The sequence below is a fragment of the Podarcis raffonei genome, chromosome 7 (assembly GCF_027172205.1).
Source record: "Podarcis raffonei isolate rPodRaf1 chromosome 7, rPodRaf1.pri, whole genome shotgun sequence".
Classification (NCBI taxonomy): domain Eukaryota; kingdom Metazoa; phylum Chordata; class Lepidosauria; order Squamata; family Lacertidae; genus Podarcis; species Podarcis raffonei.
The window spans coordinates 64,946,862-64,968,657 of record NC_070608.1 but is presented as its reverse complement, the minus strand read 5'-3'; the positions used below and the strand labels follow the sequence as shown (position 1 = coordinate 64,968,657).

Here is a 21,796-nt window from a genome sequence, read left to right as displayed (position 1 = left end):
TCTAAAATGCATTGATGTGGATTAATAGTATGTAACTTTCTGCTACAGATTTTCCAGTCCCTAAAGGTTTAGAGATTCTTGCACCTGAGAAGGGAGCTATCCCACCTTTTAGGCAGTGTGAGTGCATTTCTGATCTTTGTGCACCCTTGGAAGGATCAGGAGAATTGTGCAGTATGCGAAGTATGAAGGACACAGATAGAAATGGGAGGAAGGAAGGAAGAAAAGGCACATAAAATAATGAGGTGGGGATGGCAAAGAGGAAAGTTCAGTCCAACAGGCAAGATAAGGAAGTAATGTGGAAAGGGAGAGAGAAGCAAAGGAAAAGGAAGGAAGTGTGCCAGTTGGCATCCCGTGACTGCATATTAAATATCTGAACTGGAGAAGCAAAATAGATGGAAGTGACAGCAGATTTCAGCTAACGTCGTTTTAGGCTTTCTGGAATTTTTTTATTTTTTTATTTTTTGTTATTTTGAATTGTATTATTCTGTCTTGCATGCTTTTTACTCTTCAAAATTAGAGCCTTGTAATCTTTAAGCAAAACAAAGTTAATCCTTAAACCAAACAATAAAAGAGGGGGAGGTCAGGAAAACATATTATTACAAAGCAGACAGAGCAGCTCCTTGCCTCCTTATTCTTACTTTCACGCAGTCTGCAAATTCTCTTCATTCCCTAGTTAGTTAGGAAAGGAACATAAATAATTACCCTATATTAAGGATTGCAGTTTCTCCCCCGGCCTGAGAATTGTACTGATGTTAGCTCAAGGATTTTGGCAATATAATAATCATAAGTTATTTTGTTTATTTAAATTTATTTCCTGGCCCTTCCTAAGAACTCACGGCAGGTGTCAAAAAGTTTCAGGGGAGTGTATGCTTGAGAAACGAACCATCAATTAAAATTATTCCAGTTCTTGGCCCGGTTGTTAGAATTTAACGCAAACAGGGAAGTGTTACAGTGCTTCCAGAAGGAATTTTATCATAGAGTTATTTGGAGTTTGATTCTTCAGAACTCAAACAGTCCTGGGGCATCCACTGAGAACCTTTCAGTATGGATTTGAATATAGTAGAGCCAACAAGTTTCCTGTTGGTTGATCTTAAAAATCACCACAAAACAAAATATAACATCTTGAGGATGCTTTCTCTTACCTATGTAGAGGCCACGCTGTTGGTGGCTTTATTGGCCAAAACTAAGGTGGTGTTGAATTGTGCTCGGAAAGTACTGGGAAGCCAGTGCAGATATTATAGTACTGATGTTTCAGGCTTTAAATCTTACTTTCTGGTGGATATTCTGCATCTGGTGGAGCATCCTGAGACTAGCCAGTGGCCATCAGAGCATGCACACACACATGTGTCTATTTTAAGTGGCTTTTAAATGAAAAAAGTGTTATCATCTGAAGAGAATTCCAGCAAGTTTTGTTCTGAATATTATTTTATTTTCCATTCTCCTGGCCCCATCTTTCCTTCGTTCCTTCTAGCCTTTTCCTTCCCCACAGAGCAGAATGGCTTTTTCTCTTGTGATCTCAGGTCAGCTGCAACTAGATGGGAGTTACCTAGCAGCGCTGTCTGTTTAATGGCCCTCATCCTCGCTGCTCCTCTGCCAGGAACTGCTGCTTCTCACAGCTAGTAGCAGCTCCCTCATCGAGAGCCCTGCGACTTCCAAGAAAAGGAGGAGCTGGCATACGCAATCTAGAAATCCATCTTTTGTCGCTTCTCTGAAGACTTAGAAGTCGCAAGCGGCAGAAAGGCTCTCTACAGCTGCTTGCCCCTCTTGTGGAAGTCACTTCCCATTTTAGAATAGCATTTGAAAGGTGTTTCTTGTCATGTCTTTTTTCAGTAGTTGCTGAAGTTTAAAGTGCTGAAAAGATTCGAGATTGTCTTCTTCTTTTTGCGGGAAAGCGTTTTTCACCTGCAACATCCCAAGTTGTGTTTTTATATATCAGTTTTTAGTACTGCCTCCATCCGCAACGGACAAATTGGCTTCATTAGGGCTTAGTGTACAAGGTGGGTTTTGCATCCAGAACTGCCAAGCAGGACTAAGTGTTTAAGTGGGTTGGTTTTATTCATTTGGGGGGGGGGGACACATTTGTGCAACTAAAAAAGTTTCAGTTAATTGGGCAGCAGATTTTTTTATTAAAAAAAATACTTTTAATAGAAATACATATTAAACCCCAAAGTGCAAGCCCCATCTTAAAAGAGGCAGTAAACTTTTTCTCCCACGTGGGAGGAAATGCCTCTTCTATGACAATAGCTGAAATAGCAAGTGTGGGCATAATAGATAAACAAAAAAAAAGTTATTCTTGCTTCGAGATTATTGTTTTTACCCATATAAAATATATGCAAATTTAATCTGCATGTTTGACTAAAACTGCAACCCCAATCACGTCTCCTCAGAAGTGAGTCCTTGCGGTTGTTCATACCTATCTCAGGAGAAATCATGGGAGTTGTAAGACAGAGGCTTTTTCTTGAACTGATAAACTGACCATAAAACTCATCAGATTTTTCTGGTTTTAGTCTTAGATGGCAAAGGCCAGAACTGTTTAAACTTCAACAAAAGTGGGAGGATCTGGGAACTAAAACTTTATCCTATGCAGGATATTGTGATGGATATTCATTATTTCTGTATTTGATGTGTTAATTGAAATGTTTATGCAAGGGGTTACTAATTCATTTCAGCAGGGGTGTGCAGCCCTCACTTGAGGTACCATTTTCATGATCAGAAACCTCCCACAGCTGCTGTTTGCACCGTGAGGTGGTAAAATACCTTATAGTACCTTTCCCCCATCAACACATTTAATTGCAGGTCTCCTGGGTTTTCTACTGAAACCCTTTAGAATTTTAGCTTCTCCCCTTTTTTTTTAACATGGAAAGCATTTCAGTCCCTGCTCCACAACTAATACAGTGAGCCGAGATTCAAATTATTATTGAGAGATGATGAGAATGTCACAAACTAAATGGCTTTATATTGATTTTCTAATCAGCTATATTTAAGATTAATAATGTGTCCTAGTTTGCACCTTTATCTTGGTTCCGAAACTGGACGTTTTGACTTCAAAGTCTTTTTCTCAAAATATGCTTCCAGGAATGTGTTGATTACACTTTCAGTAATGGCTTTTATTGTAGTATTCTTTTTACCTTCATAGCAGCAATATAGTTTCCAGAAAACCTTCTGAATATCAGTTGGTCTTGCAACTTCTACAACTTTTTTCCATTTGCCATAAAACCCCTTCGATTGCAGTATGGATTTGAGAATATTGTTCTGACTTCTTATATACTAAGCAATTGTGACGGGTATCTTTCCAGTATCCTCCACGGAGAAATGAAACAAAACTGATTTAATTAGTCTGTGTCAGTTCTCCTTGAGCCTTTGTTTGGTTTTATTGCTTGGCAAGCAATTTCATCTGATAATCTTGAAAATGTTCATGTTAGTCGTATTAGGTCTTTAGTGTATTGATACATAGGTTGGAACTAGATATGGCAATTAACATGGTGCCGAATCTGAAAATGATAACCATGTGTCATGTTCTCCCTCTTCCCTCTGTAACATGTATTTATGGAAGCAAACAACTTTGTGTCATGTGCATTTTATTTGATAGCCAGTAATGTGAAGCAGGGGTTGGAAATTGGGAAATAGATGATGGAATGTCATTACAGTACAGGAGTATTCAACAGGTTCTCTGCAGATAATGTTGGGCTACAACTCTCATCACGTGGGACCATTGACTATGCTGGCTGGGCCCATTAGGAGTTGAAGGCTAACAACATCTGCAGAGCACCATATTGGCTGCCCCATGGCCTATTTGTTATTTATTTATTCCCATTATCTCTATAGAAATAGGCATTATTGTGGGGAATACATTTCAACACGTATCTCAGATAACATGGGAAATCTATATGATGCTGTACTTACCTAGCCATTCAAGATGACTTCCTCTTCCACTGCATCAAATAAATTGGATTGAATTATGCTAATGCTGTTCCACTTACATAATTCTGCTCACAGTGAGCATGCATAATAAGGTTTACTGGGCTCTGGAATTGAGGGTTTTGATGAGTAAATCAAGAGATCTTCTTTACAGAGTATGTATGAAGTCCAGCAAGGCGAAAACTGAGTGTGTTGTTATAAGGTTTTTTGGGGGGTGGGGAACTCCCTTAACCCTAGAAATTAATAAATGGTAGGATTTTGATTATTGAAGGGAAGATTGCAGGCCAGTTGGAAAATACAGGCTAAGCTTCCTTTCCAAGCATGAGCTTCACCTGGGATAGAGGTGTTAACATGACAAAAGGTGTTGATGGCCCATCTAAGAGGAATATTGGGCCTAGGCAGACAGAGGCTGCCAAGGTGATGGGGTGTGCATATGAGGTGACAGAAAAGAATGTCTTTAGCAAGGTGTGCTGGGAAGAAAGAGAAGCAGAAGAGAGATCCATTTTGGGCCGGTTGGCTGAAGGCAGGCTGGGAGAGATGCCTTGGACTTTGGTGCTGCACTGCTGTGGGGGGAAAGCCCCTCTTGACATGACCATGCTGTAAGATCTGGGCTCCCTACATCCAAACTCAGGTGTAAATATATGAATAAACATCTGTAAAAAATTGACTGCTGGCTATTGTTAAAGAAGATTTAACAGGGTAGGTTAGAAGTCAGAAAATGTGCTTTTCAGAATGTTGAGACACAGAATGGGGCAATGCCAAAGATGAAAGTTATAGTTATGGAATAGTAAAGTTACAGAATACATTTTTCAATTACTGCTTTTTAAACAATGTAATGAAAATGTATTCTTCCCTCTAGAATAAAGTTTTCCGTGCACATGTCCTTCCCAAGGTTCCTTGTAAAAATCTGCTTCAACAGTAAGTTAAAGCAAATATATATTAAAAGTGATCACAGATGGAGGTTTAAACAAGCAGCCAGCAGGTTTCATATTTTTTTCAGAAACCATCCCTTTAATTAAGCAAGTTGGCGAAAATGAGGGTTAATATAAGAAAATTGACTGGGTATGTGATACCCCAAAATGAATTGGGTGGTGTTACTTAGGGCCAAAACACCATGGATGCTCAACTGGGTATAGATTCTAATCATTCTCCCCCCTTTTATTAAATGCAACCGTGGAAGATGAACACCGAGGAGGGGCTTCTTCCCTTTCCAACAGCTTTTCTGTTCGAAAATTGCTTTTCCCTTCCTCTTCTCTCCATACCCAAGTGCTTTTATCTTGGAGGGGTACCTATATCTTTTCCCTCACAGCAGGGAAAATCAGCTGGGGGTTGATGATAGCTGAAAATATACAAGAGGGGGGAGGATCCTGTGTAGGAGTTGTGCACAGATTAACAGCTTCCTTTGCAAGAGGTTGGTAAATCAGTGCTCACTCCTACTCCATTTGTCTTCTTCAGTTACTGTCTGAAGTAGTATTTCGAGGTTCCTTTGTAATACGTTTCCGTCTAAATCCACGTGAGATTGTTACAATACTTTTCGTTCCGTGTTGTATTTCTCTGTGTTATGCTAGTAAATAGCAACTGTCTTTCTAGGATCTAGACAATCCTTTATTCTTTAGTTGTGAAATGAACAAAAGAGGAGAAAGCAAAATAGTGGCCTCGCCTGTCTTTCCACCCAAAGTTTTAGCTTGTAATAATGCATCCTCAAGCCTCACCTCAGCAGTGTGCTATTAAGCATTCTTTTGCTGAAAGTGGCATCAGTGAGACCAAGCTGTTTATCATTATGCATAATACCCTGAGAAAAGAGAATGTACAGTTTGCTGCTAAGATCTCTTTGTCTCAAACTTCAGCCCTTTTGCTGCAATATTGTGCTCACTTTCTTCGGTGTAAGCCGCATTGAACTCAGCTGGACTTGCGCCTGAATAAAAAATAAAATGCAGAGACAAATTTTAGCCATGGCTAAGTTGGGGGGGGGGGATCTGTAGAAGAGTGTGGCTGCTCGGTTTTGAACCATTTTTTAAAAAAAATTGGTTCAGCCCAAGTTTTCAGAAAACACACCCTAAGAATGAGGCATAAAAAAACATGCTGGGGTGTGTATTTTGATGTTTCTTGTCTCTCACTCACCATTCTTGGATCAAAGAGCATGAATATCTTTCTGACTTAACTTGAAATGTGTTGTCATGATTTTATATGGAAGATATAAGATTGCAGTACTTTTTGTCTTGATCAATGGGTTTTGTTGCGGTTTGTTCTTTTTACAGTAATAGTAGTCCTCAAGGGCAATTAAAGGCATGAGCTAGCCAAACCCAGGCATATGTGGAGGTGTCTCATATGCCACAAGAAGGTGCTGTTATTTCCTCTGCCTCAGCAGCAGTGTGAGTGCACAGGTGTACATACATGCAGGCAGTGCATGGCACCATTGCAGGGAGAGAGGGGGTCCACCTGCATCTTCATATTCCTACCCAGTCTGCCCTCATTCCCACTGGAATTTATGGTGACAGAGCTGTTGGAGGCTCAGATAAGAACTGCTTCACACATTATGACTTTGTAAGACAGCTGGAGCTTCCCATTTTATACATGCATTCATCATGGGTGCTGGTGAACATAGTCTTTCCTCTAGGGCATCGTTCGAAATTCGCCAGGAGCATTTTGCACCTGACTATCAATCACTTGCAACCAGTGCTTTTTTTCTTTTAAAAAATGTTTGGGCTACTCTCATTTTCCTACTGATATTGAAGTACTGCCCCTCAGTGAGGCCAAACTTAGATTCATGAAATGTTTAGGGGTATGCGTACCCCCGCATACGCCCCAGAAAAAAAGCACTGTTTGCAACCAAGTGAAGGTGCCCAGGCACCAGGATATCACCTGACATCTCCACCATCTGGAGGTGCATGCCTTAGGATCCTTGGATCTTGGCTGTTTTCTCATTCTAGCAACACACCCTGTAGAATTAATTCCAATCAGAAAAAAAATTGGGAACCAAAAAGTCGTATTAGAAAAAAAGACTTTCGAGCCAAATGGCCCCCAAAAAGGCATTCCGTTTTGGCGACACTAACCCTGGTTTAAGGAGCCATTTGGTGCCTAGCTTATATATCTGAGTTTCTAACACTGCTCTAGGGAAATGATACCCATATAGGAGAACAGTAATTGGTGTGTAATGGTCAATGTATTGGGGGAGCTCATTTGCTATAGCATTCCAGTTTTTATCCTGTTCTGCAAAATGATACTCCATTTCTTCCTCATGTTTTTGTACCTTAATTCCCCCTCCTCTTAATATCACTGGAAATATTGTTTTTTTTAAGCATCTGTAGCAATGTATATTTCAGAGGATTTGCTTTGCATTTCTAATACCCTTCTTTATCTGTTTTAGCATCTCCCTGTATTCTTCCCAGTGTTCTTTACTTCCTATTTTCTTGTAAGTATAGCGTATTCTTTCCCCCCTCCCCTTGTGTCCTATTGACCTGTTTAAACACTTGGAGTTGTTTTGAACCTGCTCCTGACTTTTTGAAGAAAATATTTTAATTGCCATGTAAATCTAGCCTGGCATATATATTTTTTCTGACAGGAATTACCAGTGTTTGTTTGAGATTGTTATGTGCAATATGTTTTTCACATCCAGAGTTATCACAAATTGTACAGTACTCCTCCAGTAGTAATTAAAATTGATATCCACATGACATTGTAGCTGCTCTAGTGTATTGTTCTGTTCCTAATTTATTTATTCTGTTTTTGTTCAGTAGTTGAAATCTCCTGTATACAGGTGGGTCCATGGCATGTATCAGGAAGCACATTATTTCTTCTTTTTATTTGTGTGTTTCACCTAACTCATTCATAATATCTGCATCATACATACCACACCTAAAATCCATTTCAGTTAAAAGTGGACTGAGACATGTATACAATACCAGTATGTGTGCATTACTTAATCCCTGCATTTTACTACTGAAGTTAAGAGTGTCCAGTCATCTTAGCTTCTTGACTTCAGTACTGATTTTTTAAAAATTCATTCATTCATCAGGAGCCTAAAAACACCTGGAGCCTCCAGATGTTTTGACACTGCAGTTCCCATCATCCTTGACCACTGGTCCTGCTAGCTAGGGATCATGGGAGTTGTAGGCCAAAAACGTCTGGAAGGCCGAGGTTGAGGAAGCCTGCTTTATTGTTACAAACGCATAGGTGCCATATTCTAGTTTTTTGCTGTTGTAGACTCTAGCCTGTGAATAGTTTATGTTCCCATGCAAGGCTGATGTGACAGTTCAGGTTTTTCCCTAAACACTGGCTATTAGGGAGTAGTCCGGATAGTCTATCTGAATATATTTTCAGGTGCATATGTGGTTATAAAATAATGTCATGATAACATTTTTCCACTTAGTGCTCAAATAATTTGCCATCAGGGTGTTAAAAAAAAGTATTGTGGGAGATCAAGAGCCTATTCAAACACAGTGGTATCTCCTTTAACATGTTGAGTGTGGCAGAATCAACTATGAACAGCAGCTCCTTAAAACCTGACATTGTGGTGAAAGGATGACACATTTTCCCTGTTAAACCATTTATTATACCACATCAGTTACACTTCAGTCCTGCAGTTGGGAACCATTCATGGAAATTTCCCGGTGTGCATTAGTGCAGGAAAGTCTACTTGAAAATCTTGATGTGGTTTTTTTCAAGGGGTGTCTGGTGTCTTTTTAAAAGGTGTCAGGGCCATTTTTCAAACTTAATATTTAGATGCTTAAACCATAATCCACCTCTCTCTGCTCCTTTCAGGAAGATGCTACTAAAAAAAAATGGGGCTTTAGAGCAGAAACATGACCCTGAAAAACAATAGGAACTTCCTTCACATATGCAAGAAGTACCTGTGATTTTTTTTTCAGGGACATGTTTCCTTTCTTAAGACCCAAGTGTTCATTTTATGAATAACATATTTCTGAAACAGTAGTAAATGCCAAAAGTTTTCATTGACGGATGCATATATCCTAAGCATCCTGCTCCTGCACTCAGAGAGAGAATTGTGGTTGTACGTTATGGAACATGTAGCCATCATACAATTCACCTAAAAGCTGTTCAGGTCTTGCCAAATCTGCCTCCAGGCAAATTACCAAGATGCAGTTTGACACGTAGCAGCTCATTCAAGACAAGTGGCTGAGTGGCAAATATCTGTCCACCCACATACCTACCTACTCACTGGTGGAACTTACCTTAGCTGCAAGAGAAAGTTGCCATAATATAGCATCATGCTTCTAGGGCTGGATCCAGTGATGTCCTTGAATATGTGGGAAATGCCCTTTGTCTATAAAAAGGTGCTCTATACATTTTGCTAGTGTTGTACCAGATAAGTGGAACTATATCCAAATGTGTTGTTCTGCTTCCACAGACTCTAGCAGTAGCAGAATCATGATTCGTTATTTCTTTATACAATTTATATACCACGTAACGGCAACAGTCTTTAAACAGTGCACAAAAAAATAAAATAAAGTATAAATCAGACTTCTAGGCCCTCCTTTTTATATAACTCGTTTATTTGCAGAACAGCACTATTTTCCTTCTGCTTGTGGTTCTCTGGGTCACTTTCTGCCCTTAAGGAGGGAACCTTAAAAACAAGCACATTTATGCTACCAAGTTGGAAAACAGAACACTACTGTGGTGATTGCTTGTCTCGGCCGCCTGTTGTTGTAGGAGGCGAAGTTTTTTTTGAGAATGATAGAAGAGGGCAAGCAGACCAGGTAGTAGGCTAATCACTGACTGATGGTGATATGGCTGTCATACTGAAATAGATTGTGTGCAAGTTACATTCCTTGTTTGTGCCTTGTGGCCATGTTCTGACATAATGCTAATCCATAGTTTTGTACTATAAGAACAAACAGCCTCCTTCCACGTTTGCATGTTTCCCGCCACACAAACACACATATACAGCAGGGTGGAGGCGTTCAAAAGAATTTGCTTTTAGTTAATCACAATTCATTGTTTTGTCCAAACCAGTAACTGTGATTAATACTTACTGTGGTTAGTTTAAACAAGCCAGCTTCATAAATCACAGTTTGAAGCTGGCATGTTTTGAAACTAACCGTAGTTAGTATTAAACCACAATTCCTAGTTCAGATGAAATGGCAAAAGCATCCAAACTATTCCAGCTTTCCGGTGAATTTAGTTGAGGAAGAGGTTAGTTCACATGGTGTCATTTTCCAAGCAGCAAAACCACTTTGGACTGATAGACACACAAGTCTATTAGTCCTGTTACAAGAAACCTTTTCTGTTGTCCAAAAACACAGGAAAAATATTGACTCTGGGGCAGATTTCTCAGAGCTGCTAGAGTGAATTGGCTCTTCATAGCATATCACAGTCTCTTGGGCAGAGCCATGAGTGAACAACCTAACTACATTATAACTTACATGCATATATTTAGGGGCAGGGAATGGTTTGAGTGTGTGTATGTTATATAATGTCAGGTTCTTGATCTAACATATTTTAATCTAAGGCTTCACCCCAAATGGACCAATTGGATTGCAGCAATTTTGTTTCTAGCCTACCTGATTAATTTTTACAGCTTTGATCTCTCCGTTGCACAATAGCAACACCTGAATGGTATTTTTTTTAAATACCTGTTTAATGTGGATTAACACCTTCATCTTCATACTCTTAAATATTTGTTGGGAACATGGTAGTGAGCGGGTGAAGTCTTATTTTTTAGGCATTTGTACAAACTATACAATGCAGATTTTCTTGCACTTCTTCCTATCTTCCTGTAGGAGAAAAAGGTAGCAAATGTTAGTCAACTACTACTCTTGGGATGGAGTTTGTTTTTATTTCTCAAACGGAATAATGCATGAAGGGGGGGAAACTTAACAGGAATTCCCACTATTAATGTTTTCAGATAGGATTTGCAAACAGTAGAAGAAATACGGGAAATTTGACATGGCATTTGTACCAGGCCCCTGCAAACATGCACGCTCCTGGTCTTTTTTTTACTCCCATACTGCCCTGAGCTAAGCCAAAGTTTGGTTTCGTCAGTGTATTATCTGAATCCAAGTTCGTGGTTAAGCTCGCTCTTCACTGGCTGTGAGCTTTAGCAGAAATGGCACAATTTATAGCCCTCTTCAGACGTTACAAGCTAGACAATCATAAACAAATTCTCTAGCAGTTGCTTCCCACCCCCATCCCATCATTATCGTCACCTTCCAACTCATGGAACACAAACTTCTGCACTGGGGAGCCTGTTACATCCATGGAGGCTCCCAGAATATTTTCTAACTTTGTTTTCCCCAGATTCTAAATACTCACAGTTATGAAACACTTCTGCTACATAGATTTGCCTTTTGTGAATTGGATGTCAAGTAGGATGGTGACGGGGTGGAATTAGCACACACATCCCAACTGCTTCCCACCCCTCCCAAAAGAGTGTTTTAGGTTAGCCTTATTCGTAAAGGCTGAATAAGTCTTTTACCAAAACGGGAATCATAGAGAAAACGGATAAATGCCTTTAATGTCCTTGAAGGAACACATGAGCTCAAGTGCGAATGATTGGGCTAAGAGCATTCAATGTTAATAAAATGTAGTGTAAAATTGAGGGAAATGATAAATGCAAATTAGAAACTGCAGAATTATAATTTAATGAAAAATCAGTATAAAATATTGCATATATTATGTTATAGTTTCAGAATTACAGTCTGGCGAAGCTGTGGGATGTTTGACACACACATCTTGTTGAAGAATTTTAGAAATACAATTAAACATACTGTATACACTTGCAATATTATTGGACAAACAAGTATTAACGTTTCCCCTCAAAAGATAATAGGTGTGAGCATAAAAAAGTATATTAGATTTTAACAGACTAATCCTAATCATGTTTATTTGCTTAAGCAAATCTTACTGGAGTCATTGGGACTTGCTTCCTAGTGGATATGCTTCAGTTTGCAGCCTTAGATGCAAGAAAGTGAGTCATAATGCTTTTCTCATCTGGAAGATTTTCATGATCTGTCATTAGATCATGGCAAGTATCTTTTCTGGCATCCATAAGCAGTTGGCTAAGGCATAAGTAGTTCTTTGCTTGAAATTATTGTTGGGGCAAAGAAAAAAAAACCTTCCATGACCTCTAGTATCTTTTCTTACTTTGTGAAATTAAAACTGGCAACTTTACTTCACTGCTAACTAGCATTGAAGAAAAATAGGAGGACTCTTTTCTGCCTACTCTACATAACCAAGAATACAAACACTTTTTGGACCCCCATCTATAAAGCAATTAACATTCACAGATGAGTTTGTTTCTCTGTAATACCACCTTGGCACCCTCTTACCTATTTAAATAGTTCCACACAAATGTAATAAAGCTGGAACCAGCTAAGTATAGGCATTGCTGCCTTATTGGTCCCAGATAATGAAGAATGCAAAGTAGGTGAGGTAAAAACCTTTATTAAAGCAATTCCTCATAATGCAAAGGTACAAGATATTCTGGCATAGAATAGCTCTGCAGCAATTGAAACCTTCATGTAATTTCAGATTTTCTGTCCACCCCACCCTCTTAACTGCAATAAGGGTTTCTTGTCTTCCTGTGTTGAGGTTCCTGTAGAATTTGGATGTTTGAATGTTGCAGCATAAGTAGTGATCATTTACTTTTAGGTAGCTATAACGGGATTCATAGCATTGTTGGAACATACGCAGCTCCATTCGGTAAGGATCTAAAGGCACAGTGAATGTAAAAGAGTCAAGTGAGGCGATAAAATCTGGTTGTCTGATATAGTACCACTGTACTATATTGTCTACCCTTCTGCACCTCAAAATTAGCTAGGGCATTCTGTTACTCCCAGTCAAAATGTGCTATAATAATGTTTTGCTTTGTAATTATTTAGTAAAATAGTAGTAGATAAATTTTCACACTTTCTTCACCACATCTGCTGCCTTTCTGGTAAAAAATAAAAGTACAAACTTTCTATGCACAAAGTATAATCACTAGAGTTGTCCTCTCTGCTTTATTGTAGCATAGTACCCAATGTAGTACTAGATAGGGGCAAGAAATGCCACTGAAGGCAAAATTTTAAAAAAGCAAAAAAAGAGGAAAAAAACTGAGTTGGTGGTCACAGTTGCCAGAATTTAAAACGGGGGCTCACAGCAGTTCTTCTTCAGTTGTACTGTGAACCTGCTCTCACAACCAGTCTGACAAATGAGGACCCCAGCCTGCTAGTCTTGCCCATCCCAGCCCCACTTGGACTTGTTGGTGTCTCTACCTCCAACTGGAAAACGTTGACCCAGGTGCCCTGCAGCCGAGTGTCGAGACAGGAGCAGTTGTGTTACTTCTGTTAAGGGCATTGGACTGCGGGATGCTTGGTTAACTGTTAAAAGAGGCGGGGGAAGAGGCAACACTAACAGGCTTCAACCAGTTTTCATTTTGCTGTCTTTCTGCTCAGCTGCTGATTACAGTGGTACCTCGGGTTACAAACTTCGCTAGCCCGGAAGTAGTTGCTCCGGGTTGCAAACTTTGCCCCAGGATGAGAACGGAAATCTTGCGGTGGCAGCGGGAAGCCCCATTAGCGAAAGCACACCTCAGGTTAAGAACGGTTTCGAGTTAAGAACGGACCTCCAGAACAAATTAAGTTTGTAACCCAAGGTTCCACTGTAGTTGTGAAGGTGGGCTCATAGCGTGACTGAAGAATGTACGCTGAGACTTCCTTTTATTCTGTGTCCGGTCCAAAAAAGCTATCTGAATTAAGGATAAGTATGCCGTATCCAGAATACTGGAAGCTGTTACATGGGAAAGCCGAGTTACTGTTTCAAGAAATTAAGTTGAGAAGAAACTTATTTCAAACAAGCACAAAAAATGAAATTATTCATTGAAAAAATATAATCTAACACAAAACCTATTGGGATACATTGGACCTCATGATGTTAACAGAATGGAAAGCAAAACAACAAAATATTGGACTCTTACAGTAAATAACAGGAGGGGTCCATGTATCTCAGTAGTAGTCTCACTGAGCCACAAAATATGAAAGGGTACAAAGTTGCAAGGCAGCTTTCCATCTTAAGTGCATTTCAGTTGCACATGAATGAAAATTTCATTTAAATTTAGCTTGTTGTTTGGAGGTATGCAATGGGGAACAATACATGGTTATCTAGTAACAGGGTTATAGACATGAATGTGCTAAATGTGTTACACATCTGCTTCTTTTTCATACTTCATTGTAAATAAAACTAGAACAATGATGATTTGTCTTTTGATATCTAATCCCTCCCTGCCCCTCATGGGTTCAACATTTTATATATATTTTCCCTACCATGTACTCCTAAGCAATCTCCTGCAGTTGTATTTCAGACACTGTTGCCTTTCCAGGTTTTCGTTATGGCATCCAAATTTCTGCTTTCGCTGTGGTTGCTTTAGGATTTTGCCATTTGCATATTTCCCATGGGTAAGCCACTTAGGTAAGCTAAACTAACAATGCCGATGTCAAACCATACCTCTGTTGACACTTTTCACAGGTACATCTACCTTTATAGAAGCGTTGTCCACAAACGGTACCAACATACAAGCATCAGTAACAGGAGTTACAGCCAGCAAACGAAGATTTATCGATGAAAGGAGGGACCAGCCTTTTGATAAAAGGCTACGCTTCAGTGTGAGGCAAACGGAAAGCGCTTACCGGTACAGAGACATTGTTGTCAGAAAACAGGATGGCTTCACACACATTTTGTTATCAACAAAATCATCAGAGAACAATTCATTAAATCCAGAGGTTAGAGTCATTTGTTGCTGTTGTTTTTTATAAAAAGCACTCTGTTTCAAAGATAATGTACAGTGATTTGTAAGCAAAAAGGACAGATCTCTCTCCCCCACCCAGTTTGGAATCTAAATCCAAAGGTTGGATTTAGCGGAAGTGTGAGAGACCAGTGTAGCAAGGGATGAATGTGAATAAATGCAGTAATGCAAATATTTGGCAGTATCAATATGCTACTGTGGTTCAACAGCTCCTTCTTAAGTTATAGATGCAAATAAAGACTATGACTTTCAAATAACACAACTCATCTGGGAGTAAGCCCCATTTAATTCAGTATGACTTACTTCTGAGTAGACATGTTTAGGATTCCTCTGTTAGTAAATGAATTGTAACCTCTTTAAGAAATGAAAAGTGGAGGATGGGGTGGGATGAAACTGAACTGGACAGCTGACTGTAATTGTTGAGAAACCGGGGTCCACAGTAGCTCTGATAGCGCAGAAAGGTTAAGCTTGGATACAGTTGGGAAATGGCAATCAATAAATTAGATGAAAGTTTTTGTGGAGAATAGATTCTGAGGAGCAGTTTGAATGAGAAGAAAGAGAGTTGGCTCCCCGTCCATTTTCAGAGTGCACCTCCTAGGCATGCAGGCAGCAAGGCAAACTTAATGAGTGGAGTTGTTTAAGAGAACCACAGGCTTTAGGGTAGTTGAGTGTGCTGGAGTTAGATGAACAGTAGCTATGGTCGGGGATGTCATGGGAAATATGGACCCACAGAGGCCTAGTTAATACCTGCTAGTAAACCATAGCTTAGCACCACATGAACAAGCTAGAACATGGGTAGGCAAACTAAGGCCCGGGGGCCGGATCCGGCCCAATCGCCTTCTAAATCCGGCCCATGGACTGTCCGGGAATCAGCTTGTTTTTACATGAGTAGAATGTGTGCTTTTATTTAAAATGCATCTCTGGGTTCTTTGTGGGGCATAGGAATTCATTCATTTTTATTTTTCAAAATATATTCTGGCCCCCCCACAAGGTCTGGGCCCCTGCTGAAAAAGGTTGCTGGCCTCTGAGCTAGAACAAGTCTGGGCAAAGCCTTGGGCTCCTGCACTCTGTCGTCGTCCTCCCTTCCTCTCACGTAGCCAGGATGAGGATTTTGCCAGTGTTTAGTTTCACTTTGGTAGAAGCTCGACACGTCCTTGCATATATGAACAAGAGACTATGTGCTACCACAAACAGTGGCCAGATCCAACACAAGCCAAATTCAAACCATGGGTTGTGAAGCTGGCTCATTTAATTAAAATGATCTGTGATAAGCCTTGATCTCTGGTTCATGTACAAGAATCAAAGATATGCTGGGAGTGAAATGCAAGCAATGGCAAAATACGCCAGATGAGGAAATGCATTGTGTGTGAACTCAAGGCTGATTCTGGTTTGTGCACATAATAGTACTGTAGTATGGTTTAGCATTGCATACTTTTGTAGCCAAAGTAGAGCAATACCCTGTTTCAGTATTGCCAACTACTGTGTTAATTTTCAAAATGAAAAATCAATACAGTTAAACATTAGCCTTAATGGAGTAGAATTAATGTAACACAGGTGCCAGTTGGAGCTTTAAATCATATTGCGATTCTGTTTTTGTTTCTTGCCATTTTTTGTTTCCTCAATTTTTACCTATTTTTAAGCTACTATGTTCGCTGAGACTCGCAATTTCTGGTTCTGATCTTAAGATAGTCAATGTTATTCTTAAAAAACAAATAAATCCTGGTTTGTATTTGTAGTGTGTTACATTGTTGTTGTCTCCTTTAATAATGTGAAAAGGAGAACTTTGTAATGAACTTTGTCCTAAATTTAGATTTTGCTGAACTGGTTGCATATGCCACCTGCTGTTCAGATCACAGAAATGCTATGTGAATGCAAACTCTTAAGTTGCAATATTCTGCATCCTATTTTCATACGTTTAATGTGTCTTGCTTGCAGGTAATGAAAGAAGTCCAAAGTGCACTGAACACAGCAGCCGCTGATGACAGCAAGCTTGTCCTCCTCAGTGCCGTTGGCAGCGTTTTCTGCTGTGGCCTTGACTTCATTTATTTTATTCGACGCTTAACAGATGATAGAAAAAGGGAAAGTACTAAGATGGCAGATGCTATTAGGTTTGTGAAACTCTTTTTCCCATTGTGCATATCTGATTATGAGCTTAAAACATGCCACATATTTAAATGCTAGCGTGTGATATCAAAGGTACTGTACCTACCTGCAACTGGTGTTTCCTCCCACTCCCAATAGCCAACTCATAATAAATCAGACTGTCTGTATGAACACATCATAAGGATGTTTACTTTCGATTTGTATATCTTCAAAGCGGTATTGTATGTTCAGAAGGATCGTGTTAGAATGATAGAACTCCCATCTTTCCTTTAAAATCTCCTCCCAACCTTATTATTATAGGAAGCAATATTCCCAGTAGACAAGTTATATGTGTTGAATGTTTGGAAACTTCAAGTTGCATTGAAACATGTCTGGCTGCACCATCTGCTCCCATACATTGTTTCTCTAAATAATTTTTTGAGTGGTTATTTTCCATCTTCCATGGTCCACATAAATAGCACCAAACCATGAGTTGTTGCTGTGAAAACATAGTCATGTGCTCTCCCTGCCTTTCCTCTTTACTTCTCTCATGGTTCAAACCATTTCTGGTTTTTTTGAGGGGGGGAGAGGTTCATATGAAAAGCCATGGTTAGTTAACAAAACAGGGTATCAAACCAGAATTCTTCATAACTAAAACTCAGAATATTCTGTAAGCCCACAATTTACACACATTTTAAAAATTGATTTATTTATTAGATTGATATACCGCCCTTCATCATAAGATCTCAGGGTGGTTCACAGAATTTAATTTGTGCACATTCATCTTTATGAACATAGCAATTAAAAAAAATGGGGCAGAGAAAACACATATTCTCTGCATGTCTTCATTTAATCTTATATGAAAGATGCTTCATTGTTTTCTATCCTGACTTTTTCTAAAGTAAACCCGCAACTTAGGCAGGTGTTATGTTCCGCGGATCATGCCTAAAGCCCAAATGGCATATATAGTCAAAACCCATTGGATTCAGTGGTGGGAGGAATTGCCAATGTCATTTTTATCAGAGCCTTCCCCTAATGACAATTAATTGCTTAATTCCTGGTTGGGACAATTGGCTTATTGCAAGTGTTGAATCTTCTAAAAGAAAATGCCTTCTAATTTAGATTATTGGTTATAATCTGGACACTGTATCTTCCTCACCTGATCCTTTCAATCCCCTTCCGCTTTTGCCCAATAACATCAATGATGGTTTTGAGCCTTGTAAGTGATTTGCCATCCAACAACTTTATAGTCTGCTGTTGGATTTTGGTAAGAAAGTAGGGCAGTGCTACCTAGGTTAATAATTGACTGCTATCACAGCAGCTTTGGTATGGAGGTGGCTACAGCATTTTGTTACTAAAATATGTTTTCTCATTTGATATTCATTTCATTTCAGGAATTTTGTAAATACTTTCATTCAGTTTAAGAAGCCCATCATCGTAGCTGTAAATGGCCCGGCCATTGGACTAGGAGCATCTATATTACCTCTGTGTGATGTGGTTTGGGCTAATGAGAAGGCTTGGTTTCAGACTCCGTATACGACGTTTGGGCAAAGCCCTGATGGATGTTCATCCCTTACATTCCCAAGAATAATGGGCCTGGCATCTGTAAGTAATCTGTAAAAGAAGTATGTGCTGTATTTAATAATATTTCTAGCTTTGGTGCTCCCATTTGCGTCTTGCATATCCAACATGACCTAAGCGTAACTCTAGTCTCACAATGACATGGCCTGCATGCAACAGTTAAGCTAACGCTTCGTGCAAACCGAGAAAGAAGGTTGTGGCTGCTTTGGTCCTCCTCTCCTGCGGTGCTGTGAGATTAGCCATGATTTGGCATAACATGACACGTGAACCCAGGCTCACAGTTTGTCTCACCCCAGACAAACTGTGATGTGTAGCTAAGTTTGCTCTTGGTTTACGGCTTGTGGTTTGGAGGAGCAAAACCGCAAGCCTGGGTTCACACACACAGTCATCCTGCAAGTCTCACTGCTGGAAGTCTGGAAGAGGGACAAAGCAACCACAATCTTTTCTCCAGGAGCTCACATGCATATTTGCACTACGCCATGGTTTAGCTTAGCATTATGTGAGAACTGAGCCACAGTTTATTTAAGTAGAGTACTAAAAGGAAAAGTTTCACTGTCTTGCCTTATATATATATTCTTCAAAATTAGTACACTTGAGCCAGTGCTCCTAAGGTCATTGTGTCTGCATTGAGGCTGTGTGCAATAAAAGTACATTCCTTCATTAAAAACAAAACAAAAAAAACATGCAGCATTCCAGCTGCTCCAATGCTAGGAAACCATTTTCTACAGTTCTGATATGTAAAACCTGAATTGTTTTAGAATTTTGGCAGTGGCTAACAATCTTTCAGTGTGCAAATATCTCTGGCTCTTGATCATTCATTGTCTGTTTGCTAACAGTGGCTGCAGTCCAGCATGCATTTTAGTGTGCTTAAATAGCATTGGTCCCAGCAAGACTTAAAATTTTTGTGCCTGTTCTCCAGATTACTCCAGAATACAGCTCTCAAGTTTATAAAACTATAGCGTCCAGTCGGGGTGAAAATAAGAGTGGTTTTATTGGTGTTACATTTCTGAATCTCTTTCTGTTCTACATATTTTAATGATGCATAAGGTAATATTTATAGGGAAACACATGCTCTTGACAATATGCATGTCTTCACACCATTCATACTTTTCAGGCATGCATTGTGCAGTGTGAGAGTGACATTGCATTCACATCTATAATTTTGTATCACAAGAAATGAACCCAATACTGAATTAACTATTAACCAGATAACTTTCCTTAGTAAACAATAGCTTTATGTTGTTTCCCCCCTATGTAAGTTTGAAAGTGGCCTAAAAATGGCAATTCCTTCCTTCCTTGTATTGTTTTTACTCGGCTATGGTACTTCTATTTCTGCCAAAGATACAATCCTCACTGAGTAATACTTAAATTGTAATTATAATTTCTTTGCTAAATGTTGGTATGCTTTTAAAGTATGTCAAGAAGAGTATCAGACATTCAGGAGAAAGGCAGTAACTCTTTCCTGCCTCTTTCCTGATGTTGGCAAGATGCCTTTAAAGGAATGTAGTATGCCATCTGGTAAATAAAAGGATTTTTATTTTTTTTAAAAAATAATCTTAGAAATGATTAAACAAATATACTTTTAAATAAACTAAAGAGTTTAGAAGACAAAGACAAATTACAGTAAAATTATCTGTAATACTGTTGACCACAGATCATTCTCGTACAAATCATATTATTATATGGAGGCATAATGCCCACTTTGAATTTCAGATTCCTGTCTGGGACTAGTGCTTGGACCACATGCTTCCACTTTGTCTCCTCCACCTGCTAGCTACCATATTTCAATCCCCTTCTGTCTAAACTATGGGTTTGTGTTATATCTGAAAAAGCATTAGTGGCTAAATGTCAGTTTGCTAATCAGGAGCAAACCAAGATGAAGCTGTTTTTCAAGATTCTGGTTCGCAATGCCAGCATGCAAAGGAAAAAGGTCCTATGAGGTGTTGCACACATCGTGGCCATAATATTAAGTTATCACCAAATCCTATTCAGTATTAGGCTATCACCAAATTTAATAGACATTCCTGTTATCCAGGCATAGGCAAACTCGGCCCTCCAGATGTTTTGGGACTACAACTCCCATCATCCCTAACAGGACCAGTAGTCAGGGATGATGGGAGTTGTAGTCCCAAAACATCTGGAGGACTGAGTTTACCTATGCCTGCTGTTAGCGTTGTGGAAATGTCAATTATGTCCCACTGCATCTAATCAATCATTGTCTTCCATCTCTTCTTCTGGACAACTTTGTCAGACTCATGACACGCTTATCACCCCTTCTGGCAGCATGTGACCTGTAGAATCGTAGAGTTGGAAGGGACCATGAGGGTCATCTAGTCCAATGCCCTGCAATGCAGGAATTTTTGCCCATCGTGGGGCTTTGAACCCACAACAAGAGTCTCATGCTCTACTGACTGAGTTATCCCAAGGCAATGATATCCTTAGGCCTATTGAATGGCAGGGTGCGGTAACCTAGGCTTTGTTGGGTTTATGAATATAGAAGCATAGACCCGCTTTTATTTATTTTACTATATAGATCCATCTTTCACTCTCCTCCCCCTTCTCTCTCCCCCTCTCTCTCCCCTCTTAAGGTGATGGCTTATTTCTTTCTTTTTAAGACAACTAACTGGTGATGTTGTTATTGACAACCGAGTTTGGGGTCCTGACCTACTAGTTGAAGGCCTGTGCCTTAGTTTATGGGTGTTCCTTTAACTCTTTGGCCTTACCTTTAGCTGGAAGGACCATTGCAACTTTGAAAGGGAAACATGGCCCTGTAAAATCCTCTAAAGATAAAAAAAGGTTTGTTCTTTGAAGTGTTCATAAAATTGAATAGGTGACTAAGTTGTTGTGCTTTGTAATAAAACTGGTTCAGTGATCCCAGGCCTCCATTTCAAAATAGCCTTTCAAACATCTTGGCCTATAAATATCTTATCAGTAATGTCCTGGCAAATGAAACAGAATTAGGTAGAACTTGAGCACCATTAAGCAAATAGCAGCCATGTGCCAGTTAGAAGTAACTTACACCTTGTCCAAGCTTTTAAATCTTTCCACATTTAAAGGTGCTTGAAGGGAAATTATTTGCATGAAATGTTTCCTATTGAGTCAAACATATATATATTCCCAGGTGCAGTACTTCCACCATATACCTGCCCAGGAGAAACATTCAGTACTGTGTAATTTAGCAGAGCAGCCTGGAGGAATACCCATATTACATAATTCAGACTTAACTAGGTCAGACCCAAAGGTTCCAATTCTCTAAAGGAGTCCTTCCAGCGGAAGAGAACCTTTGGATCCAGCCCACTGCAATTAATGTTAAGTCTGGATATGTTCCTTAATTGTTCCGTTTCTGCAAGTGATGCTGAGATTGACTCTTCTGGACTAGATAAATAGCAGAAAAGCTCCTTATGCTAAATTCTCTGTCCTGTTGATTAACAGCCTTGAAAATAATGGGTTCTTTTCTTACAACTACAGTCATTG

At 39.4% G+C, this 21,796-nt stretch overlaps 1 protein-coding gene across 3 annotated transcripts in view; it reads left to right on the top strand.

Annotated features, from left to right (window-relative positions):
- The window catches only part of CDYL (chromodomain Y like), a 94,078-nt gene that overhangs the window by 61,945 nt on the left and 10,337 nt on the right, over positions 1 to 21,796 (top strand). For 2 of the 3 annotated variants that reach the window (XM_053396990.1, XM_053396989.1), the window contains exons 3-5: positions 14,383 to 14,636; positions 16,595 to 16,767; positions 18,136 to 18,346. In XM_053396990.1, the coding sequence (XP_053252965.1) occupies positions 14,383 to 14,636; positions 16,595 to 16,767; positions 18,136 to 18,346 (638 nt within the window). Of the gene's footprint in view, positions 1 to 7,285; positions 7,331 to 14,382; positions 14,637 to 16,594; positions 16,768 to 18,135; positions 18,347 to 21,796 lie in introns of all 3 variants that reach the window. The other variant, XM_053396988.1, reaches the window with a different exon arrangement.